Source organism: Choristoneura fumiferana, chromosome 4 (genome assembly GCF_025370935.1).
Source record: "Choristoneura fumiferana chromosome 4, NRCan_CFum_1, whole genome shotgun sequence".
Taxonomy (NCBI): Eukaryota; Metazoa; Arthropoda; class Insecta; order Lepidoptera; family Tortricidae; genus Choristoneura; species Choristoneura fumiferana.
In genome coordinates this window covers 19,275,963-19,299,961 of record NC_133475.1, presented here as the reverse complement: position 1 = coordinate 19,299,961, position 23,999 = coordinate 19,275,963, and the positions used below count along the sequence as shown (strand labels likewise).

General features: G+C 36.6%; 4 protein-coding genes across 5 annotated transcripts in view; 3 read left to right on the top strand and 1 right to left on the bottom strand.

The window, feature by feature from the left end:
* Positions 1–1,415: 1,415 nt before the first annotated feature.
* Positions 1,416–5,838, bottom strand: LOC141427600 (uncharacterized). Of its 2 annotated transcripts, none has more exons than XM_074087195.1 (5): positions 5,702–5,838; positions 5,269–5,493; positions 4,958–5,184; positions 3,757–3,869; positions 1,416–3,532 (listed from the first exon to the last, which is right to left on the bottom strand). In XM_074087195.1, the coding sequence occupies exons 1-5, from the start codon at positions 5,739–5,741 to the stop codon at positions 3,367–3,369; spliced, it is 771 nt and encodes a 256-aa protein (XP_073943296.1). In that variant the 5' UTR covers positions 5,742–5,838; the 3' UTR covers positions 1,416–3,366. The 2 variants fall into 2 exon arrangements, with proteins under 2 accessions (XP_073943296.1, XP_073943297.1); XM_074087196.1 differs by lacking the exon at positions 5,702–5,838 and adding an exon at positions 5,596–5,617.
* A 113-nt stretch (positions 5,839–5,951) lies between these two features.
* DCTN6-p27 (dynactin subunit 6) lies at positions 5,952–9,209 on the top strand. The gene is made up of 4 exons (XM_074087197.1): positions 5,952–6,070; positions 6,151–6,321; positions 7,470–7,642; positions 8,278–9,209. The coding sequence occupies exons 1-4, from the start codon at positions 6,060–6,062 to the stop codon at positions 8,499–8,501; spliced, it is 579 nt and encodes a 192-aa protein (XP_073943298.1). The 5' UTR covers positions 5,952–6,059; the 3' UTR covers positions 8,502–9,209.
* A 2,980-nt stretch (positions 9,210–12,189) lies between these two features.
* fwd (phosphatidylinositol 4-kinase beta fwd) overlaps positions 12,190–23,999 on the top strand; it is a 67,777-nt gene continuing 55,967 nt past the window's right edge. Inside the window, exon 1 of the mRNA XM_074087173.1 lies at positions 12,190–12,733. Coding sequence (XP_073943274.1) covers positions 12,645–12,733 — 89 coding nt within the window. The 5' untranslated portion in view covers positions 12,190–12,644. The remainder of the gene's footprint in view (positions 12,734–23,999) is intronic.
* LOC141427099 (uncharacterized) lies at positions 16,252–19,005 on the top strand. Its single transcript, XM_074086331.1, has one exon. It carries the CDS (start codon positions 16,709–16,711, stop codon positions 17,942–17,944), a length of 1,236 nt encoding a protein of 411 aa, XP_073942432.1. The 5' UTR covers positions 16,252–16,708; the 3' UTR covers positions 17,945–19,005.

Below are 23,999 nucleotides of genomic sequence, written 5' to 3'. Positions count from 1 at the left end.
TGCTGGTAGTTCTTTAATAATATTTAGAATGTTTTTTTTCAAGTTTCTTAATGCTCAGTGTGAAAAGTTGTATGAGCCACTCGGAAGCAAAATTATTTTCATCTTGGGCGTTGACTCTTGAATCCCTCATTACATTACGCTCAGGATTCTACTTTAGAATAAGTGTGGTATTGTAGAATCCTTCGCTATATTCTGTATTCAATGTACGCCCTCGCCGTAAATACACCATTTTGCTCTCTTGTGACACAAATAACTATTTTTCTCAAACATCCAAGGAAATGTCGTCCTTATATTCGTGATCATAGAACGCCAAGTAAGTACGTCATTGTATAGCACTTATTGAAGATTCGTTCTAATTTCAAATTAGAGGATAGTAATGGAATTTCAAACAACATAAATAAACATTGCCGGCCTAGGCTAGCAAAGATAGTCTAGTTTCAAATTAGAGAATGGTAATAGAATTTCAAACAAAATTGCTTGCAAAGCAGTTGTTGTCTTGTGTTGTGAATAAATGTATTTTCTTTCTTTCTTTCTTTCAAAGAGATCGTCTTTTTCGCAGGAATTTTGCGAATGCGAATATGCAAAGATATTCGAATATCCGCGAATGCGAATATTCGTTATCACTACCAAGTACGTCATTGTAGGTAAAGCACTTATTGAAGATTCGTTCTAATTTCAAATTAGACGATAGTAATGAAATTAACGTTTTAAACTTTCGTGATTTTCACTCATAGTCAAAATACCACCAACGGGACTTATCACGCTAACACACGAGTAATATTTAGTATTTTTTTTTAATAGTATTTTGTAAAGCATAAAAATTTTAACCGGGACGATGGATATAAGCTTTCATCTTCGTGGAATCCTGTTATTAATAAGTGTCGACGTCGGGATGAATCTTCGGAGGGACGATCGGACGTTGTTAGTGTTGTGTGTCGGTGTGATAGGGTGACAAATAAAAATGACCAAGTGCGGGTAGTTCGTGATACGAGTGCCGGTACTATTAGTGATCAAGTGCGGGTAGTTCGAAGGACTCGCGCTGCTAGGCAGACTTGTCACCCCGCACTTCAGTCTACTCGTGACCAATTATTACTCGTGTGTGTTAGCGTGATAAGTCCCGTTGCCGGCACAGGCCAGCAAGCAAAGATATTGTCTTTTGTTTTAAATTAGAGGATAGTAATGGAATTTCATACAAAATTGCCGGCCAAGGCCAGCAAAGAGATTGTCTTTTGTATTGCATTATTGCCAATCTTCTGCCAATTAAAAAAAAAGTACCTAGTTCGTGAATGTGTACCTATTTACTTTTTAATCTCTTATTAGACTACAGAAGATTTAATTAGAAAAAATCAGGTATTCAAGAATAAACAAATAATTATTGACATTTATTGTTAATAATTATTAAACTAACCAATTAATAAGGTATCCTCAATTTTATTTTAAAAATAAAATCATCACAAGATTTGGTGGCAAAAACATCAACCCGAACAGCTTACTAAAAAATTGCTGAAAAAGAGTATTTTCGCGGGAACAGAACATAAAACAAATACTTACACGGTTTATACCTAACACGAGTGGTATTTTTATTCAAATAATTGTTATATTGTTTCCGGTATGAGTTCATTAACACAAATGACATGGTAGGTAGGTATTATTTCCTTCGATTTTTTTGAGAAAAACCACTCGTGGACTCTGCAGTAATGTACTATTGACACGTGACGGTTTTTAGGGTTCCGTACCCACAATAACGTAACCATTATAGTTTCGCCGTGTTTGTTTGTCTGTCTGTCCGTCTGCGGCTTAGCTTAGAGACTATACTTGGGAGCAAAGAAATCGAGCCTCCCTTGTAATTTTTACGTTGATTTTTATGTCTTTTAGGTCATAACGTTATCAATAGAAACGTAAAAATTTGCAAGGGTGGCTCGATTTCTTAGCTCCCAAGTGTATTAGTGCTAGCAAATAATTAAAATTTTATACAAAATCCTTAGAAAAATATTACTCGCTTACTAATACGGAGTGGCCGATACACTCTTGGCTAGTTTTATATCCATTATTCGATTATTCCGCATGTAAGTAAGTACACAATAACAATGGTCGTCTCCTTGTGAAAGGAGATTGACAGTTTGTACTAAACGCCGCCCAGAAATGAAAATACCTACCTCGAACGAGTTCCTAGCGTTATTTTCGATTAGAAAAAAGAAATACCTACTTTACAAAATTTTTGATTACTACTGAATTAACTCAATTAGTTAACAAATAAATGATTAAGTTATCTTCAAAACATTTTTTTATTCCTAACTCCTGGGGATAAAATAATACACAAAGAGCTTCAGAGGGGGCTACTACAAAATTCGAAGTTCTAATCGTACGGTCCCTCTCACTCTCGTGTAAAATAATATAACCGTCGCGTCGGCGGGACGGCAAGATACGAAGATACGAAGTTCGAATTTTGCACTTCGTTGTGTACGGCCAATATAGTCTAGTGTTGGCCTAAGGAGCATAATGCTGTGTGTTTATACCTGGACAAGCTTGTGTGTGACACAAGGTAGAACCCTGTCGCACTTTAAAAAAAAACTTGATAAAGGCAGCAGGGGGCTCCATACGACAAGGTTCTAACGAGTGTCGCTTACGAACTTGTCAAAGTATTACAAAGAAATCAAAATGGCAAAAATTCAATAATTTTATTACATTAATAATATCAATCTGTACAAATAAAGCAACAGTTAGCTCAGCATCATAATAAATCAGAGTGGTCTCACATACTCACCTACACAACAAGCTTTCAATAACTCACACATGTTGACGACTGGATGGCTAAGTGTTTAAAGGCCGGCAACGCACTTGTGACTTCTGGCGTTACAGGTGTCCATGGGCGACGGTAATCGCTTACCATCAGGCGATTCGTCTACTCGTTTGCCCCCTATACCATAAAAAAAAAAAGAACCTGACTACGAAGTTTGAGGTCCTGGGTTCGAATCCCGGCCAGGGCAGATATTTGTGTGAATAACACAAATGTTTGTTCTCGGGTCTTGGATGTTTAATATGTATTTAAGTATGTATTTATCTATATAAGTATTGTGTTAAATACTTGTGATGTATAGATATCATTTAATAATATTGTAAATCTGTTTAAAAAAATATACCTCGTTGAGTTTCTTGCTGGATTCTTCTCAACAGAGGTTTTTCCGAACCGGTGGTAGATTTTTTTTGACATTCATAAGTGCTTGTTATAGCCTAAATTGAATAAAGATATTTTGACTTTGACTTTGACTTTGGCAGGCTAGTTAGGTGAGGACCGTTTGACAACTTTGATATGAAGCCTGTCACGAAACCCATTAATTCATAAAATAAGTTCAAAAACTAACTTTACTATTTATTGGCACTGTAATCACTGTCGATGATCTCCCGGAACTGCTTGATTCTCTTCTCCGTGTCCTTGATGCTGTCATTGAGGTCCCTGTGGACTTCAGAGTACGCCCTGATAGACTGATTCGTCTCCGTGAATATGTTCTGGAGGATCTGGAGATGCAGTATCCTGAAAATAAGTAAAGTGATTTGCTACAGTTATAATTTGCTAGAAGTACGTTACAAGGGTCTCAAAATAACAATTTTAGAAACAGAATTGATTGTTAAATTGGTAATCAATCAAACAGTGTAAATGAAATTACTAACTTGTTGGCAAAAAAAGTTTTTTTTTACTTTAATGAACCACACTGAAGTACTTTCTATGAAATAAAATAATAATAAATACCAACTTACTTGGACTTGAGCTCGAGACTCCTAGTCTTAAACGTAAGCAGTTCTGTGGAGTTTTCAGAGAACCTGGCCGCATCTTGCAGCCGATGGTTCAGCCACTCCATCATCAGCTCAACCTGTCAACACAACAATGAAGGGTTACTATTTTCTAATGCTTGGTCAGAAAGAAAAGGCTGCATATTGGCAGTCACATTTATCGATGCAGAATCTGCACTTTAATTCCATAAGGTTAGCCCTCTCTGTACACCTGTGTAACACAGGCTGTGTCACACCATATACATGAACTCAAAGTAGCAATCAAGGCATGGGTTGTTCACAAAATGTATGGACTCAAATATTTTTTACATGGGATGAAATTTCCCCACCCACCAACAGAAACTAAACATGTCTCATTTAAAAAATCTTGGCAACCTGATGATTTTTTACTTTGACGAGGATCGCCTTATGTATAGGTTTTTTTGCCCATTTTATTGAAAGTTACAGGAAGAAGTTTACAGAAACATTATGTTACTAGCAATATTAGGTAAAATAAAAATTAAAAGCCTATACATAGGGCAATCCTCGTCATAGTAAAAAAACGTCAGGTTGCCAAGATCTATTAAATGAGACACGTTTTGTTTCTGTTGGTGAGTGGCGTAGGGACAGTGCTCATACAAAGTTGCGCATTGTCCTTTCAGGTGAAAGTTATCCAAATATAATACTCATAAATCATGAGGCAAAGAATGCATTAAATAGCAATAAACATTTCTTAACGTTTTTATGCAATGACTACTTTTTGTTGACTTGCATTATCATCATCATCTCAACTTGGCTGATATACATTCTATTCTACTGCATAGCACAGGCCTCCTATCAGAATGAGAAGGGTTAAGCCATAGTTCCCCCATGGGCTAGGTGTAGATTCGGAACTAGCACACACCATTGAATTACATTGCACATTTTCATGCAGGTTTCCTCACTATACATACATACATACATATAATCACGCCTCTTTCCCGTAGGCGTAGGCAGAGACCACTTCTTTCCACTTGCTACGTTCCTTACATACTTGTTTCGCTTCGTCCACTTTCATTATTCCCTTCATACATGCTTCACTGTTTTCCTCATCTGTACTGGGAACCGTGTCAAATTTAACTTGCAAGATTTGATTACACACTCACTAAGACACAAGGTCAGGTGACATAAACTAATGCTTGTAAAATACCTTCTCACTCTCCTGCTCTTGCAAAGTGTTGAGCTTGTCATCCAAGCTCTCTTGCAGCTCCTTAATCTGCTGACTCTGAGATTGCTTGTTGTCCTTAGTACTGCGTTTTAACTGTTCTAGCTCTGATATGTATGCTGGTAGCTTTGTTTGGATCCTAGAGATGATAGCCTGGTTCAGTTCTGATTGTTCTTCAAAGGTAAGCTCCCGAGCTGTTTGATTCATGAGACCTGGAGGATACCATTATAGCATTTGATTAAACTGATAAGAATGTTATGTTTATGATTACTTACTTATCAGAATTATTTACTTACCTAATAGAGTTGATGTACTTTCATCCACTGTGGTAAGTTTGTGCAAGCTGGAGTAGAGAGCGAGATCGCAATCAGCAATTATCCTATTTATTTTGTCGCAAAGTTTTGAAGATAATTTGCTACTTGGGTCATTGCACACTTCTTTGATAATTTCTAAGAGAATATTCTCTTGAGAAGTCTTCAGGTCGATACTGAGACTTTCAGTGTTCGTTGTAGAATCCATTGCTGTAATATAAATAACTTTAAATTATAATAATAAAATGCTGTTGTTATAAATTACGTCGCGTTGCCACAGTAACCGTTTTTTTTTTCAAATTTGACACAGACACTTCATTCGGAGCAAGAAGGTTATGTATGTAGATAGAGTTCGAACGAATGAATATAAGTTGAAGGCAGATTTATTATTTACCTTACCTGTACTTATGTTTTTTACCTCTTTCTAGCATTCTGAAGTCCATCGGAACTTGGTCCATCCGGGAGCAGAAAAGATTGGTGAAGGAATAAGAGTAAATTAATTTTTAAACCATTAGAAAATACATTTATACTGAGATATAACCCATGGAGGGAGATAACCGGTAATATAAGGGTAAAATACATCCAGAAGTGAATAAAAAATAAAAATCACTTGGCTTGGCAACATTGTAAAACGTCAAAGTGGGACGTCACGTCACGTCAAGTCAATCAGTCAAAGTTCTTTCTGCTCTTGCTCTGCTAGTTTTGTGTTTATATCGGATTTGTTTATTGTACTATTTCTATCAAACAGGAAATAGTTTTATGTAGCTTTCGAAACGATGGCTCACAAGTAAGTAGCAATCACAAAGACAGATATATACTTCCAAATACAGATGTGAACTTTTCACTTCAATGTTGATTGTATTTCAGCATTAAAATTCTACCCGGAGCTACGGTTTGCGAGGACTGTACCCTGGAAGGTGACATCACTATTGGAGGCGGCACTGTGATTCACCCACGAGTCACCATAATAGCTGAGGGCGGTCCCATCATCATAGCTGAATACTGCATTATAGAGGAGTACTCCACTATTATTCATAAGTATGTCAGCCAATCGAATATTCTATAAAAAGATTACTGCAAGCTTCGGTCGGTGTTTTGGTTAAATATCCATTATACATTGATTATTTAATCTATGAATTGATTAATGGGTCTAGCAGGCTAAGCAAACTAGAAGTGCCCCCACGACGGATCTGGTCATTCTTTCAGGTGGTGTACTGGCAAGTCCTAAGAACACTATGCTTAATATCAGTCCTCGATCTTCTTTTGTTTTCGAGTTATTCAGGATAATGTAAAATCATCAGTGTATCATTGAAAGTGGCATATTTTCTAAACTGTTCAAGTTAGATTAACCAAACAAAATAATATTTGACAATAATAAAATAGGCTACAGAATACATATTTTTAACCCGCATCATTTCCTTATACTTCATTATGTAAAAAAAACATTTTATTTTTCCTCAGTTTTTTTTTTTTTACTTCTCGTGGAGGTACACCTCCAGAAAAAACATGCATGGATAGCCACTAGTACCCGCTACATACACATCTAAAAATATTGTAAATCTTTGTGCGTCATGTCAAATAAAAAACATTATCGAATAAGTAGTTACGAGCATATGTAAATAAAGTACTAGTGCTGGATGTAGATATGTTAGTATGTAGGTATGTTATCCATTTTATAACACAAAATGCAAATAAAACATATGCAGCTCAAATATGTGTCAAATGTTATCTACGTTGACATGTCATCGTTGATGCATTATAAATAGGTTTATTAGTATAGGTTATATGCCTAAATATTGTATAATAATTAATAAATTGCTAGCCAAATTAATGTAATATCTATGTTGTTCAAATGTACTTACATTTGTTAAAAATATTACTAATAGGTATATAATTTTGTATAATTAATTTCATATATTATTTGACATGATGTAATCTTAGATTTAATTAGGTACCTATAAACTGCTGTTGTGTGCCCTTACAGGGCGTCATGGACCGACTTATACTTTATACTAATGTGATATCTTATTGTAATATACATGACCTTGACAATAAAAAAATAAATATTTGGAAGTATGTACCTTTAAATACCATTTGATTCTGATTTTTGTGTTAATTAGTAGCTAAAATTGGCAGAATCATTAGTAGTATTGATGGAGCTGAATTGAATGTTAACTTTATTTCAGAAAAAGTGACAAGCAAGAGGACCCACCCAAGCCGCTGTTTATCGGTGCACACAATGTGTTTGAGGTGGGGTGCCGTCTGGAGTCCCCGTGCGGACATGTTGGGGAGAGCAACGTGTTTGAATGCAAATGCTTTGTGGGAGTCAATGTTAAAATTGGCAGCGGTTGTGTGATAGGTAAATTTATTGTATCATACGGTCAAAAAGTTTCTTGATAGGTGAAACATTGCCAGATGGCGTTAGTATCGAGAGGACCGTTTGATGTAGCTTGTGATTGGCTTTAACCAATCACAAATGTGACGCGAGTGTCAAAGTTGACAAACAAACAAACTATTGAATAAATATCTTTTAGCAAGGGTGAAAGCCATTAAAAAAAAAAAAAAATATCTTTTATTATTATTATGAAGCAGAGGGTTGTGGGTTCAAACCCTGGCTCGCACCTCTGAGTTTTTCGAAATTCATGTGCGGAATTACATTTGAAATTTACCACGAGCTTAGCGGTGAAGGAAAACATTGTGAGGAAACCTGCACAAACCTGGGAAGCAATTCAATGGTGCGTGTGAAGTTCCCAATCCGCACTGGGCCCGCGTGGGAACTATGGCCCAAGCCCTCTTGTTCTGAGAGGAGGCCTGTGCCCCAGCAGTGGGACGTATATAGGCTGGGATGATGATGATGATGATGATTATTATTATGGCTAGGCTGTCACAAAAACTATCATTGGACATTTCAGGCCAATCAGTGAGATTTGAGTCACAATTTTAACCGCATCCTTGGTTTTGTAGTCATTAAAGATCCAATCATAAATGTTCCAGGTGCAGCATGTCACTTGAGCGCTCCGCAGACATTAGTAGACAACACCGTAGTCTGGGGCTCCGAGCACCATGTCCGAGAGGCCCTTGAGAAGCAACCCTCGCAGCTGCTGCAGCTCGACTTCCTCAGCAAAGTGATGCCCAACTACCACCGCCTCAGGAAGCCAAACATTCACAAGCGTCAACCGTCGTCTCGGCAATCTCTAGATTCATCACCGAAACCTTAATGTGTAATGTTAGGTTAGGGTAGTTCAGGGAATTATGGGCCTCCGCTATGGCTAAGTCACGCGGTTTCACGGCTTGACTTGGTGTGGCATTCTGTTTCAATAGAGCAGAGCCCCATCTCACGCAGCGCTGCTCTATTATGACATGAAACAAGCACGCTCACTCCTTTGAAGCCAGAGAATCTGGACATCGCAGAAGTGCTTGATGAATGTCGCCATCGAGTCATCCAATAAGGCTGGCATAGTCACACAGGCGCACTTAAGCTTCAGAAAAAAAAATAGCAACAAGTTAAATAGAAGCTTGTAAAAAAAATCGAAGCAAGATAAGTCGTGCATTTTCGCGAGTTAGCGGAGACCCAAAGTCGAAATAATTCAAATTGCTGATATAATTAACTTTATTTCATTCTTTGGCATTGGCTTTCTTCATATTAATTGTAATTTTAATAGAGTTCTAAAAGGAGGAGGACCTCACCTCGGTTCCATTGCATTTTTTTTATATGTTTGATACCACAGATATACGTAATTTTTGAAGTAAAATGGAAAAATATTGCTGTGCTAAGATTCTACATATAAATCTTTGGTTGGATTTAAATGATTTATGTCTGAAGACAATAGCTGTATTATTGATTGTTTGTTGTGTGATGTGGATGCTTTTAGTTTTAAGCCAGTTTATTATATTTAGAGATAAATAAGATAATTTATTAACATTTAGCTACATTTTTGGGTGTGCTTCTAGGAACAAAATTATTTTTTTCTACAGACACTAGATCTATGTATGTAGATCTTATTTATACATTTTATAATATTATAATTTAAAGACTACATCCTACTTGGGAAAGAGGCGTGATTTTATGTATGTATGTATAATTTAAAGAGCAATTTAGAGAATTATAATTCAGAGAGCAATGGAGCGCAGTATGTTGGGAGTGAAATGGGTTGACCAGATCCGAAACAACTGTATTACGCTCCAAAACACGCATTGCTGATATGGGTGCCAAGACTGCCAGGCTGAAATGGGACTGGGCAGGCCACAGCCGTATGGAACCCAATAGGTGAGCTAAAATAGCCACAGACTGGATACCACAAAACGGACTTCGGCGGCGTGGCAGGCCCGGGCGTCGATGGCGGGATGATCTGGACGCCTTTCTTCGCAGTTGGTCAGAGATCGCCCAAGACCAGGTCGAGTGGAGGACATGGGGTGATGGGGGGAGGGCTTTGCCCAGCTGTAGGACACCTCTACAGGCTTCTAAATAATAATCTATATTAATAATTTCGTCAAGGGGTACGGTAGACTCGAACGAAATGCACATCAAATTGAAGAGCGTAAAAAAATAGTCAATCCGAGTCGACAACTTGTAGGCGGAAAATTCGGATTATCGAGTATTTTCAATATAATCTTGAATAAATTACTAAGTATATAATGGCGTTGCGAAGTAAACATGTCAATGTCATCACATCAAAGTGGCGTTAGTGTCACGTCATCACGTGTTACAGGTGTCACAGGTTCGTATTTCGTTCTCCATTGTGACCTCTTAAAGGCCCCACACACGGTACGATTCGTCGATTTTCATCAGATCGATCGTACAGACGAATCGTACCGTAGGTATATGGGTTGATTATGAGACATCATAGTTATTTGGGCAAATAAGATTTAGGAGAAATATCTACGTGAAATATACCGATACGTAGGTTAGCTGTGAAAGTACGTTTGTGATAATATTAAGGCTGGGAATATACGTCAGATTTTTCGATAAGTACGACAGTCTTTACACTGGCAAAAAAAAATTTTCAGACAATATTATGAGTCTACATTTTACCCGAGCGAAGCCGGGTTTTCATCTAGGCAAATAAGATTTAGGAGAAATATCTACTGGTGAAATACCGATACGTAGGTTAGCCGTTAAAGTGTTTGTGATAATTTAAGGCTGGGAATATAGGTACGTCAGATTTTTCGATAAGAGAGTCTACATTTTACCCGAGCGAAGCCGGGTTTTTATCTAGTAATAATATAATTTAAAGCTTTTATACGAGATGACCTGGACGCGAAACTGAGTGAGTGGCCAAATATAGCTCTGGATAGGGAGACGTGGAAGTCAAGAGGAGAGGCCTTTGCCCAGCAGTGGGACACAGTTATAGGTATAATAATATAATATAATAAAGCTTTTATAAATAATATTGGTAAATATAAATTTATAAAACACTAAAAAATACTCTTTTTTTCATGACAAAATTCTACAAACAAACATAGCAACTCAATAAACAAGTTTGCCAAAATTATGATTGTATTAGTTTAGCTGTGTATCAATTTCAAACTCTTTAATAATCAAATATAAACCGAACAGTATCCTCTGTGTGTAATGTCTGTATTTTTTTTTTATAACGAGATGATGTACATATAATTTATGTAAATTTTGGTATCTACCTAAATAAGAAAAAAGCCGCCGTGACCTAATGATTTGACCTATGGCGCAAGCCACACAGAAGAGACGTGGGACGGGAGCGCGTCACGGACGGGGCGGACACGGGGCGAGGGCTTCTCTGCTTCGTCTCTAGTCTGCTTTGGATCGCGATGTAAGCGACGTTCATTATAAGTACATTTAGTATGAAAACAGGCTCTATACCACGAAGTGCAAAATTCGAACTTCGTATGTTGCCGTCCCGCTGACGCTTATGTCATTTAATACGCGAGTGAAAGAGACGGTGCGATACGAACTTCGATTTGCGAGTTTCGTAGTAGGTATCTCCTCTGATTCAAGGGATGATCCGCCCCCGTGTCACGTCTCTTGTGTGGCTTGCGCCTATGGCCTCTCAAGCTGAGGATCGTACGCTCAATACCTGGGTTCGCATCTGAGTTTTTAAAAATTTATGTGCGTTATTACAATCGTAATTTATCACGAGCTCTACGATCAAGGAAAACTTCAATGCTGCAAAAACCTGCGAAGCAATTCAATGGTGCGTGTAAAGTTTCCAATCTACAATACTACGAACAAAGTGCAAAATTCCAACTTCGTATCTTGCTTCGTATATTCCAGCTTCGTATTTAATACGAGAGTGAGAGGGACGGGATGATGCGAATTTCGTAGTATGTAGCTCTAGCCCCCTTGGGCCTGCGTGGGAACTAGGGTCTGGGCCCTCTTATTCTGAGAGGATGCCTGTGCCCGGCAGTGGGACTTAATATTTATTTATATATGCTGGAATGATGATGATGACAATGATAGGGTAATAGTTGCACATGGGCGCTACATAGGCTAGAGACGCCTCTGACGATTTAGTTAGAGTACGATACAATGGGATCTCTTACTTCGTTACATTTTCGATTTTTGAATGTGGCAACAATTTCGCATATAAAGTTTTGACAATGTTCTTGACTGCAGGGCTACTACGAAACTCGAAGTTCGTATCGTATCGTCCCTCTCGCTCTCGTATTAAATAGTATAAGTGTCAGACGGACCGCACTACGCGAACTTCGAGTTTCGTAGTAGCCCTGCTGGCCAGCGAGACGTACTGTAATAGGGCTCAATTCTCGACGACTTGTAATGTAATGTAAGAGATATTGATTTTTTTGTTATAAGTTACAAATTGTCATGTTATAGTTGGGTTAAAATAATTCACTTACGACGTATTTTTTACGAACTAACAAGTAAATGATTACGGCAACATTAGCTGCGTATGGCATGGCATGGCATCCCTAAATTTGACAACTCATAACAAACGAAACGATGTCGTCTCGGGTTTTGGTGATAGGCCATCGATTTCTTTAATTTTGAAGATTATTTCTTTTGTTACGTCCCCACTTATAATTCTCTTTCAAAAATAGCTTATATGTATCCCGTTTCGAGTTTTGACAACCTTAAATTCTTAGGATTACGGTCGCTTGCTTTACTGGGGCACAATATTTTGATTAAAAAAATCCAGTTATCCGTGCTACATTTACAAACAAAATTTAAAGGACTTTAATGGCTGTGAGTTGTAGTATTGTCTATTGATATTGTGCGGTTAGCTCGTTGGTTTTGAGTTTCGATGGACGCTAAATTACGAATGCAAGAGTCGACGCCATGTTGTTATTTACTCTTTGATTTGTAGTCGCGAGTCGTGAATTCGTGATATGGGTTTATTGTTTTGTGGGTTGTCGGCCAGTGTGTGAGCATGCTGGAGGATGTGCCCGTCCACGGGAGCCGCGAGAGCAAGGGCTCGAAGGCAGCCGCGCACCAGCGTAACCTCAGCTTGGATTTTAGGTACGTAAATGAAACCTTATCGTTTAAATTATCTCTGCATAAGTATTAACGCGATACGGTACGGCCGCTTTTATTATAATCGGCACGACTATTTCCAAGGAACAGCTTTTGTTGGATGTGGTTTGGAGAATTATTCATGTAAATTAAGGCTCTTCCATTATCTCCTGAATTCATTACAATAAGGTAAACAATGTGGCCAAGTCGCTCGGTATTTTTCCTCTCAATAAAATTAAGTGTTTGTTTGTGATTTAGATAAGTAAAGTTTGCATGAGATAATGAACTGAATGAAAATAAAGTCCTGAAGGCTCCATTTCCAGTCTTACTCCAATTACTCATTACACCAACAATAATTAAAGTATTATAGTATGAAAGATGTTTACAAACATTAGTGATTGTCTGGACACAGATAGTAGTAGTATCTGTACCCCCTCTCTTTTACACTCCTACACCCCCCCCCCACACACTAACTGTCATTTTCTTTGATGGTCAATTAGCAAAGTATTATTTACTTATTTTTTAACAAAATGCATGTCTTCAGTTTTTATGATAAACATAAGCTTTTGAAAATATTGTATAATATGGAGTTGCACTATAGGCATTGTAGTCAACAAATAACAATCACAATGGCACTGAACCCTTGTAACTCTAGAACAATTTTCCTGTGGAGAGTATAACTGTATTGGCATTTTTCTAAATCATAGCACTTTTATCATCAACATCATCAAATAAGTAATTCCCATAATTTCCATTATTCATCCAAAGTTAAGAGTGCATGAAACTATCTTGGGCAATTGGGGCCTTATTGTCTAACATTGCCAACTCTCATTCACCATCCTTTACTACCAAATGGTATGCGGTGGTTGAGAGAAAGAGACAATGAGTATGATGGCAACTATTCCGTGGATGAGGCCACTGGTCACACTCAACGGGCATAATTTTGGTTGCACTACATTTTATGCAGTTTGCATAACATTTTGTCCTTGGATATCCCTCTTGTTTTTTTTAAACAATGAATTTCCATATGTTGGCAACACAAGTGTATTTGCAACACTGCATGTTTTGAAATGATATTTTGTCTAATTTTGATGTTTCTTAATCCACTCCACTCCATTAACAGCAATTAGAATGCTTATAAATTAGAAGTAAGTTTATAAGTGGCATTAGCAATTTAAAATGAAATAAATATCTATGATAATAAGGAAGAATACTGATGTCTCATTTTTAAAATAAATTTATATCAATCTATTTAATATACATATAAGGCTAAAATAAAACATGTATCAATTTATGAGTGGTTAATTTTTTTGCAACAATCTGGTAGCATGGTGTATGGTTGTTCTCTGGTTGAGTTCGAAACGCGTCAGTGTGTGTGTAGTGTGGTGGTGGTGATAGATGGGTTTGTGTGTGTTCTTACAGTGTGGAGGTGGATGAACACGCATATTTTGCATAGACTTTGCTGTCATAAGGTCATGGGTGAGCAAAGGAATTCTTTAAGTTTATCCTAAGATAATTTTAATATTTTTATGTATCATTATTGTTAATACTTATGGTTTTCTTGGTTTATTAATGTTTCGGCTAAAATTATTTTGCAAATTATTAGCTCCCAAACTATTCATCCCATATTTTTATTTAGGTGAAGTGTTATTTCCCAACTAATGATTTGATAAATTATTATTATGCAAATTATTGCCTGGAATTTTGTAAGGTGTCATTTATGTTTTGGTCAAATGTATTGGTATACCTTATATTTATTGGCATATCGAAAATACTTCAGTTTGTATTTTTAGTAAAAAACAACTTACAAACAACTTTTTCTGGCTTTTCTTTGCAGCCATGTTTCGAACGTAAAGGTAACCAAAATTTAGAGTTGATACAAAAAGACTCCAAAAACGAATTTTAATATTGAATGGCATCTAACCTACTTTCTTAGTGGCAGTTATCCTGGCTGCTATTAAAAAAACGCTCGCACAAATCAAATTGAAGTAAAACTGCAATATAAAAATTGCCCAAATGTTATTTGACATTTTGTTATTTGCCTAAGCCAATCGTTTGCTACATAATTATTTGCCACATAAGTGTGATGAAGAAAAATTTTGCAATATAAAAATGTTGCGAAATAAGAAAAATGCGAAGTTAAGCCAACAATTAGTTTGCCAAATTAAACTTCGGTGAAAGGTTGGTTTCTATGTGGAATTTGGCGAAACATATTTCGCCGAAAAGGCAGTACACCGGTTTTCTTACACATGTTTCTTTTGTATAAATCTATAAATTTACATCAGTGGTTGTTTTTTTTTTTTTTTTAATTATATCAAGTAATTTTTAAAGTTGTACAATTATGAGTTACATACATAAAAAATAACTAACCTAAGATAACTTAACTAACTGTAACAATGAAAATTATAAAAAGAATACCCCGTCTAAAAGATCTGCCTGTGGCAGGGTTCCCATGACGCTGGCCGCATTACCCCTTTGGTTATTGATTGATTATGTAGAGATGGGTAATTATTTTGTTTTAATTAATGTTTTGTCATTGGCTGCATACCCATTACCTATTCCAGTGGTAATTATTATGGTATCTGGGTCAATCAGCATTTTCTCGTTTGTTATCCTGTCCCATTTATAATTATTTATTAGACAAAAATGTAATCCAGGTATGTGTGAAGCCGTGGTGGTTGAGTGGTTTGACCTATGGCCTCTCAAGCAGAGGATCGCGGGTTCAAACCCCGGCTTGCACCTCTGAGTTTTTCCGAATTCATGTGCGAAATTACATTTGAAATTTACCATGAGCTTTACGGTGAAGGAAAATATCGTGAGGAAACCTGCACAAACCTGCGAAGCAATTCAATGGTGTGTGTGAAGTTCCCAATCCGTACTGGGCCCGCGTGGGAACTATGACCCAAGCCCTCTCGTTCCGAGAGGAGGCCTGTGCCCAGCAGTGGGACGTATATAGGCTGGGATTAATATTATTATTATTTAAAAATGTATTTTTGATAAATTTTAATCATAGAAAATGTTGTTGTTACAAAGTAAAGAAAGGAGTAATTCTTAAAAAATTTAGTTTGAATAAAGAAAGAAAGAAAGCCACCCCCAAAGTATGCCACAATGTAGTTTGTGCTGTTATGACTGCTCCTTAAACTTAGTTACTTCAACAGCTTCTATTTGATAGCGAAATTAATAGTTTACGGCAACAGGATATAACCCCATAAAGTTTTGTTGCTTTTGAATAGATTCTAAATTCTAAACTTGTGTATTTATGTACTTTGGCAACCATATCCACATTTTTATGGCTTACAGTGTGGTTGGTTAAAATGTTTAATGGCTATGTATCTAGTTGTTGCTCATGACTTTGTTTGCATAGAATTTGGCTACAGCTTTTACCATTGAAAACTTGAATTTTTCTTTGGTCATTGATGTGTTGGTGAAGGGCGCTACCGTGCGCACGTTAATAACGACTCCGCGATAAAAATCATTTAAAAATAGTTTTAACTCGAATTTCAGTGAAAAAAACAACTTAAATGAATGTAAATTGAAATCTCACACCGTTCAATATAATAGTTCCTTCCAATACGCAAAGAAACAAGAAGAAAAGTAAAATTTTAATCTGGCGCCAAGCGGTTGCCGGTTGGTGTTTGAAAGTGAATCTATGCTTATTGACTAAAAACAAACGATAAAACAATAAAAGGTGCAGTGAAATTGAGATGTAACTACGAAGACGAAGTGATGTAGACAAACATACATATACAAAGGTAGGATTGGCAAATTTGGCAAGAATAAAATAATAAAACCGTTTGTCAATTTAAACTGTTTGTTTATATTCAGTGATTGAGAACAACGCCATCTACCAATCAAGAGCTAAACTTATAACTACAAGACATAGGCTAGCGAGTGTTCAAAACCAGCGCAGCAAACACGACTCAGATAACAAGACCATCTCGATAGTACGACCACTCGCCACTAGAGGGCGCAAAAACAATTATGACTCCTACTATAAAATGTTTAGCTTGCGTTAAAGCAGTCGATAAACTGGAACAGCTTTATTGCACACAGTGCAATGGTTGTTACCACTATCAATGTGTGAACATTACGTCAGCATTCTATAGAGAAAACCAACCAAAATTAAAAACAAATTGGTTGTGTCCTTCTTGCGGTATAGTCACACGCCGTCGTCGGCGGAACGATAACACCCCCGCGTCCCCAGCGGGTATGAAACAGTCCGAGCATGAATCAAATGATCAGAATGTCTCAAGTGATGTGGACATATCTAATCTGCTGGGCGACACGTGCCTTATGTCAACGCCACCTAAAAATGATTCACGTGCTGCAGTACGTGTGGATTATGATGAAGACTCTACAAACGCACCAAACTCTTCAGCGTTCTGCGGTCAAAGGACTATCACAGTAACCTTAGATGACTTCAAATCTATACTTCACGAAAAACTGGAAATGAACAAAGAAGAGATGTTATTTGAATTTAAATCTATAATACAAAGAGAAATTAAAGTAGCCATTGAAAACCTGAAAACGGAAATGACTCAACGTACAAACGCATTGTCAAACGAACAGAAGGTTATTAAAAAAGATCTTACTGACCTTGGCCAAAAAATAAAAATACTGGAGTCAGAAAATATTAAGCTTCAAGATGAAATTAAAAGAATACAATCTCAACTCAAAAACCCAATAAATAATGAAAATCAAAACAACGATAGCGCTCGCAAAAAAATTGTCCTGCATGGCTTTCAAGAACTGTACGGAGAATCAGAATATGATCTCCTAGAACGTCTGTCTTATATGTTCAGAGATATAATGAATGTAAATTTGGACGGGTATGTTGAGGAGCTACGTCGTATTGGTAAAAGAGGCAACCAGAGACCATTAATCATAGAGCTCGTAAATAAACAAATTACCCGTTACCTACTAGACAACCGTAACTTTTTCCTGAACACTGGTTTGTCAATTACTGAGTACTTGGACGAGAAATCACTGAAAACAAGAAGAAATCTGATTAATATACTCCGGGAAGCCAGACGTGATGGAAAGCATGCTGTTTTAAGAAATAACAGATTAATAATAAACGGAGTAGAATATACGGACCCATCTTCAAACCTGACTTCAAACCCAACTCCAAACACAGCTCCAAACACAGATCCAGAGTCAACTCCAACGACAGTAAAAACGAAAAACTTGAATGAGTGTCGCATGTTTCGAAACTGACTTCCATGTACTTATTCAAAATACACAAAGCCTTAAAAATAAAATAGACATATTAGATAGCATACTGTGCGATAAAAAATACCAAGCCATATGTCTGTTAGAAACATGGATCTCAGACCAACAAGCTGATGTAATGCAAATTAGAGACTATACGTTTGCCGCGACATACAATCGTCACGAGCGCCGCGGCGGAGGTGTCGCTATAGTAACGAGAGATGGCGTGCCGTACACAGAGAGGCCAGACATCGCGGCTCTATCAGTAGAGTGTGTAGTAGAATGCTGTGCAATAGAATTAAAACCAAATGTAATATTAGTAGCAATATATAGGCCAGACCGAGAAATAGAAACATTTTTTGAGATATTAAACAAACTTTTAAACAAATTTAAATCGAAAAACCAAAAACATATTATAATAGCAGGAGACTTCAACATAAATAAATTTCAAAACACAAATAACTATCAAAGACTAATAAATACAATGCTTGAGTTCAACCTTCGCCAAATAATAGATAAACCGACTAGAGAAACTGATGTAAGCTCATCTTGTATTGATTTTATTTTCACAAACAACAAACAGTATAATGTTAATGTGAAAGATTTGGGAATTTCTGACCATAAAAGCTTGCTGTACACTTTTGAGCAAAACTCAACCGCAAATCAAAATGTTTATATGTATAGAAGAATTTACAACCAGTCAAACATAAAGTCTTTCAAGGCTGCATTGCAAAAAGCTAAATGGGAAACCATTTTACTACATAAAAATGATATAAATTCAAATTACAAAGTCTTTGAAAACTACATATCAGAATTAATTAATCTGAATATACCACAAAAACATATTAAAGTAAAAAACAAAAACACTAAACATTGGCTAACTACGGGTCTCAAAAAATCATGTACACACAAAAGATTGTTAAAAATCTTTACTAATCAAAGTAAAAATAATGTTTTAAAGCAACATACTGCAAAATACACAAAAATTCTCAAAAAATGTATAAAAAAATCCAAACAAAATAACTTTATTATACAAATGAATCATTCTAAGAATAAAAATAAAACAATGTGGCAAATAGTTAAACAAATAACAAAGAAAATTTTTACAAAAAAACATAAAAACATTTCATTAAAATCACAAAACAAAACAGAAAATAATCCCGAAAAAATAGCTAATTTGTTTAATAACTATTACGTGTCAGTTGGCAAGTCTCCTTTGCCCGGTGGCGCGCCCCCGGCCGGTGGGCCTGCTGCACGCCCTGCCGTAAACTCAATGTATCTGCAACCTGTCACTGAAAAAGAAATACGTGCTATAATCCAACACTTACCTAATAAATCTAGCTGTGGCGTAGATGAAATTCCCTCATTCTTACTGAAAGCCTGTGTTGATGAGTTCACTCCACCTATTACACAATTAATAAACCAATCCTTTGATCAATCTTGTTTTCCGGACAATCTGAAAATAGCTAAGTTAAAGCCCATTCCAAAAAAAAAGGGAAGATTAGATGATCCAAGCACATATAGACCAATCGCATTGCTTCCAGTTATTTCAAAAATATTCGAAAAATGTATGGCAAATCGTATCTACAGCTTTCTAGAAAAATATAAACTGCTTGACGAAAACCAACATGGATTCCGAAAAAGACACTCGACAACTCTTGCTATATACAACTACATACAAGAAGCTTTAGAATACATAAAGGACAAAAAATATGCTATAGGACTCCTGTTAGATATGTCGAAAGCGTATGACAGAGTTTCACATGCCATTCTGCTCAATAAACTAAACTCAATAGGTATTCGGGGCAAAGCACTAGGCTGGATGAAATCATATCTTAGTCAACGAAAACAGTACGTTGAAATTGAACACCTTAACGATGTAACTGGTCATATAAAAACATTTACGTCTGATATTCACACAGTTGACAGTTCAATCCCACAGGGCAGCGTTTTAGGATGTGTGCTTTTCCTCATTTACATAAATGACCTACCTCAGACCACTGAACACAAATGTGTTCTGTTTGCTGACGATATATCAATCCTATTTAAATGCAACAATGAACAAGATAGTAACACTTTAATCCCAAATACTTACCATACCATAGCTCATTGGCTTCAAGACCACAATCTTATAATTAATAATAGCAAAACAAAAATCATCCAGTTCAGACCAAGACAAAAACAACAAATTAATTTAAACTCAATTTTAAAGATTATTAACGTAGAAGAAGTTGGCGAATGCACATTGTTAGGGGTTACTATTGATAACCATTTAAATTGGAAAAAACACATCGAAAACTGTAAAGTTAAAATGTCACAATTCATATATGCGCTGAGCGTTCTCAAGGCAAATACCAGTACGGCTTGTGCGTTGGCAACGTACCATGCGCACGCGGCCGCCTGGCTGCGCTACGGGCTGCTGCTGTGGGGGCATAGCTCCGACGCACACCAGCTCTTTGTAATGCAGAAAAAATGTCTGAGGATCCTAGCCAATATCCACCAACCAAGCAGTTGCAAACCACATTTCAAAAATTTAAATATATTAACCCTACCATCACTATATATATTAGAAACAGCAATCTTTGTCAGGAAAAACCTACATTTGTACCAATTTTCAAAAAGTGCCCGTCGAACCCATAAATTAGTCCTTCCTGAACCCATACTAGAAATCTACAAAAACAGCCCGTATTATAGATCAATTAACATTTACAATAAATTACCTTTAAATACAAAAAATATCAAAAATAATACTTTATTTATAGCTAAGTTAAAAACAGACCTTTTACAAAAATGTTATTATTCTATCACAGACTTTTTAAATGAATAAAAATATAGATATTTTATTTGTTTGTTTAGAAATAAATTTGTTGTGATATTATATTAAATTAATACACATTTAGGTAGAAACAAATTATTATCGTGCCATACCTAATACATAATTTAACTTTGTGCAATTTCAATAATAGAAATATATTTTTTTTAAGTCTAGTATTTTTTAAGTAGTTTTTAGGCAGGGCTTTTAGTTGTGTATTAGATTTTAATTTCATACACAATAATTGTGGCTATACCCTACCAGGGTGCATAATTTCTGTAAGTACTAGTATTTATAAGTCTTATGTTTTTGCCAAATAAATGAATACTGAAAAAAATGAATAACTGAATACTGATGAATCACAAAAAAAAAACAGCAAACTTTAACTTTTTAACCCCCGACGTAAAAATAGGGGTGTTATAAGTTTGACCGCTATGTGTGTTTGTCTGTCTTTCTGTGGCACCGTAGCTCTTAAACGGGTGGACCGATTTTAATCTGTCATCTCCCAGGATGACAGGATCGAAGGATTTTGGGCACAAATTTGTGCCTCTGGGAGAGGACAGGTTAGTGCGGTTTTTTTATTTGAAAGCAGGTTTTCTAGCAATGGTTCTTAGACATGTTTCATCAAAATCAGTTCATAAGCACAGTGAGCCCTTAATGAAATGAAAAACATACTTTATAATATTTTTTTTCCTTACATAAAACTGTTTACTTAGATTATTAATTATGCCTAAAAATTTACTTATCTTCTAACATAAATCATCAAGCAGTTGACTATCTATTATCACATATTAGCTAAAGTATAAACAATATTTATTTATAGAGTTAAGTGCCCAATGAGGCATAATTAGCTATCCTCTCAGGGCTGTTAGCTTTAGTAATTAAGGCTAATACAGGTCATTGAACTGTCCTATAAGCCAAATTATAGTATGATAGTATGGGTTTGATCCATTTTTATTAACGTATCATTAGTTTATTACAGATATGGGTTAAAAGTGACGGGAAAAGAGACGGTACGACACGAACTTCGATTTTCGAATAGAGCCCCACAGATAGACCACAATGACACACGGCTAGGGTAGACGTCTAACCATGATTTGTTCAAGCTGCTGGTACAGTCAACGTCATAAATAAGTGATCATTTCTGTACCATCAGCCAAATATGTGGTCTATCACCCTAAAGTTGATAATCGTTAGCACGTCATAAAACAATAATGCCAATAGTGTCTGGCAACTTGAAATCTCGACTTTAGCAACATATTCATTTGATAGGAACTTGTTTAAAAATGGATAGACCACTTATTTGGCTGATGGTATCTTGTCGCTTTCAGTTGTTACACTTCAAACATGGTTTGTCTTTTCAAACATGATGTTAATGTTAAAGTGACAAGGTACAAAAGTGATCACTTATTAAATAAATACATTGATTGTACAATGTACAAATATCGGGAGCTTATTATGGGAAATTACAGTTCACATTACGAAAAAAATATATCTAATATAATACATAACGTTATCATTATATTCTCGTTATTAAATTATTTCTGAGAAACTGCTTGTAGTTTATTATATGTTTGGTATAGTGAAATTGTTCCTACTTTCTCAAAACTATTGGCAGCAACAAGATGACTGGAATGTACTCAAGTCACCTATAATACCACATATCAAGTAATGTTGGATTTGACGCGAGAATAAATTTCACCGATTTTATAAAATTTCAACATTTTCCTTAGATTTAAGATTCTTCGGAGCTTTCGTGCGAACTGTACTTATATTTCACTGTAGACTATATTTCATTTACTGAAAGTAGCTATTGCAATAGCATTCCGTCGGCCACTAACTTGTCTGACCTTAATTTTGGACTGTAAACTCGCTGAATGCATAAGCCGAAATTTCATTAAAATCCTTCGTTTTCTACTAGATTGGAGTTAGGGAACCCCTATCAGGCTGTCACTGTCAAACTGACATGATTAATCGTGTGCCAGTTGAAATTTGGGCAGTCTGTTCCTTGAACCGAAACCTCGGGTCAATGGAGAGGGTTCATGGAAGTGGGGCGAACTTGGACCGCGGACGGGTGAATGGACTTGTGAAAGTAAAAGTGGTGTTACGCTCGCCGCGGAAAGCAGCGGTCTCGGCTCGGCTTCCTGGCTAGCTACTACGATACTCGAAACTCGAAGTTCGTATCGTGCCGGCCCTCTCGCTCTCGTATTGAATAGTATAAGTGTCAGAGGGACCGCACGACACGAACTTTGAGTTTCGAGTTTCGTAGTAGCCCTGCTGGCTCGCTGAGCTTTAGCAGGCCAATCGCTTCCACCACAAATTTGCGAGGAATTTGTTTTTCATTAACCAATAGAAACGCTTCATTTACCTAACCTCGCACAGCATGTCTTTGGTGGAAGCAGCTGAGCGGAGCGAGGCGAGGTAAATGAAGCGTTTCTATTGGTTCATGAAAAACACATACCTCTGGTGGAAACGCAGCCTTAACGTGATGACTTGATTGTAGAGTCACCTGCATTAATATCTGTCACCGCAGATCGTGTAAAAACATCTGACACGTCCTACTGGCCCCAGAAATAAGAGTCGTATCAGATATTTATGTACAATTTGTTGTGTCAGAAATGCTGGTGACTGTATCTCTTAGTTACTATTATATCACATTATTATTAGAAGAGGATGAAATTACGATCCACGGAAAAGTTCCAATCGCTTAGTCTAGAAGGACATTTATAGTTGGACTGCCTATCTTTGATTAAAATAAGCTACAGTTTCCGGGAATTGTTTGTACACAGATCAAGTGGCGGACAAAAGCTAGTAAAGTATAATCTTGCGAGGTGACGTTATGTAGTTGGAAACAAACGGGACTCTTGTTGACTGACGCGTTCCGGTCGTCTTACTACGCTAAGCTTGGGCCGTTGCATAAGTTGCATTGCAATACAAATAGAAAGTTAATACAACACACGTTTATGTCCCTTTTAACTATAACAGGTAATGTAATAAAGGTCGCTCTTAAGATGTGCTTCTATTGAGGCGAAACGGAGGCGTACAGAACCATCAAATTGTATAAATTGAACATTATCCATTACAAAGTGACTGGGACGTGTGTGCCTCTTTACAGGTATCACGCTCCGCGTTAATTATTGAATTTATATTAAACCAGCTTGTAAAGAAGCCATGATGCACGCACACTTATTCAATTTTGATTAGGAGGTCCTCGTAGCAGAACGTTGCCATTAACAAGATGTTCGCAAA

Excerpts from the sequence above, each read along its gene's own strand:
- LOC141427600 (XM_074087195.1), bottom strand. The coding sequence starts at position 5,741 with ATGGACCAAGTTCCGATGGACTTCAGAATGCTAGAAAGAG. Across the intron at positions 3,870-4,957 it reads AAGAGCAGGAGAGTGAGAAG|GTTGAGCTGATGATGGAGTG; the intron begins GTATTTTACAAG and ends TTGTGTTGACAG. Across the intron at positions 3,533-3,756 it reads AGTCTCGAGCTCAAGTCCAA|GATACTGCATCTCCAGATCC; the intron begins GTAAGTTGGTAT and ends ACTTATTTTCAG.
- DCTN6-p27 (XM_074087197.1), top strand. Across the intron at positions 6,322-7,469 it reads TACTCCACTATTATTCATAA|AAAAAGTGACAAGCAAGAGG; the intron begins GTATGTCAGCCA and ends ACTTTATTTCAG. Across the intron at positions 7,643-8,277 it reads TGGCAGCGGTTGTGTGATAG|GTGCAGCATGTCACTTGAGC; the intron begins GTAAATTTATTG and ends TAAATGTTCCAG.
- LOC141427099 (XM_074086331.1), top strand. The coding sequence starts at position 16,709 with ATGACTCCTACTATAAAATGTTTAGCTTGCGTTAAAGCAGTCGATAAA.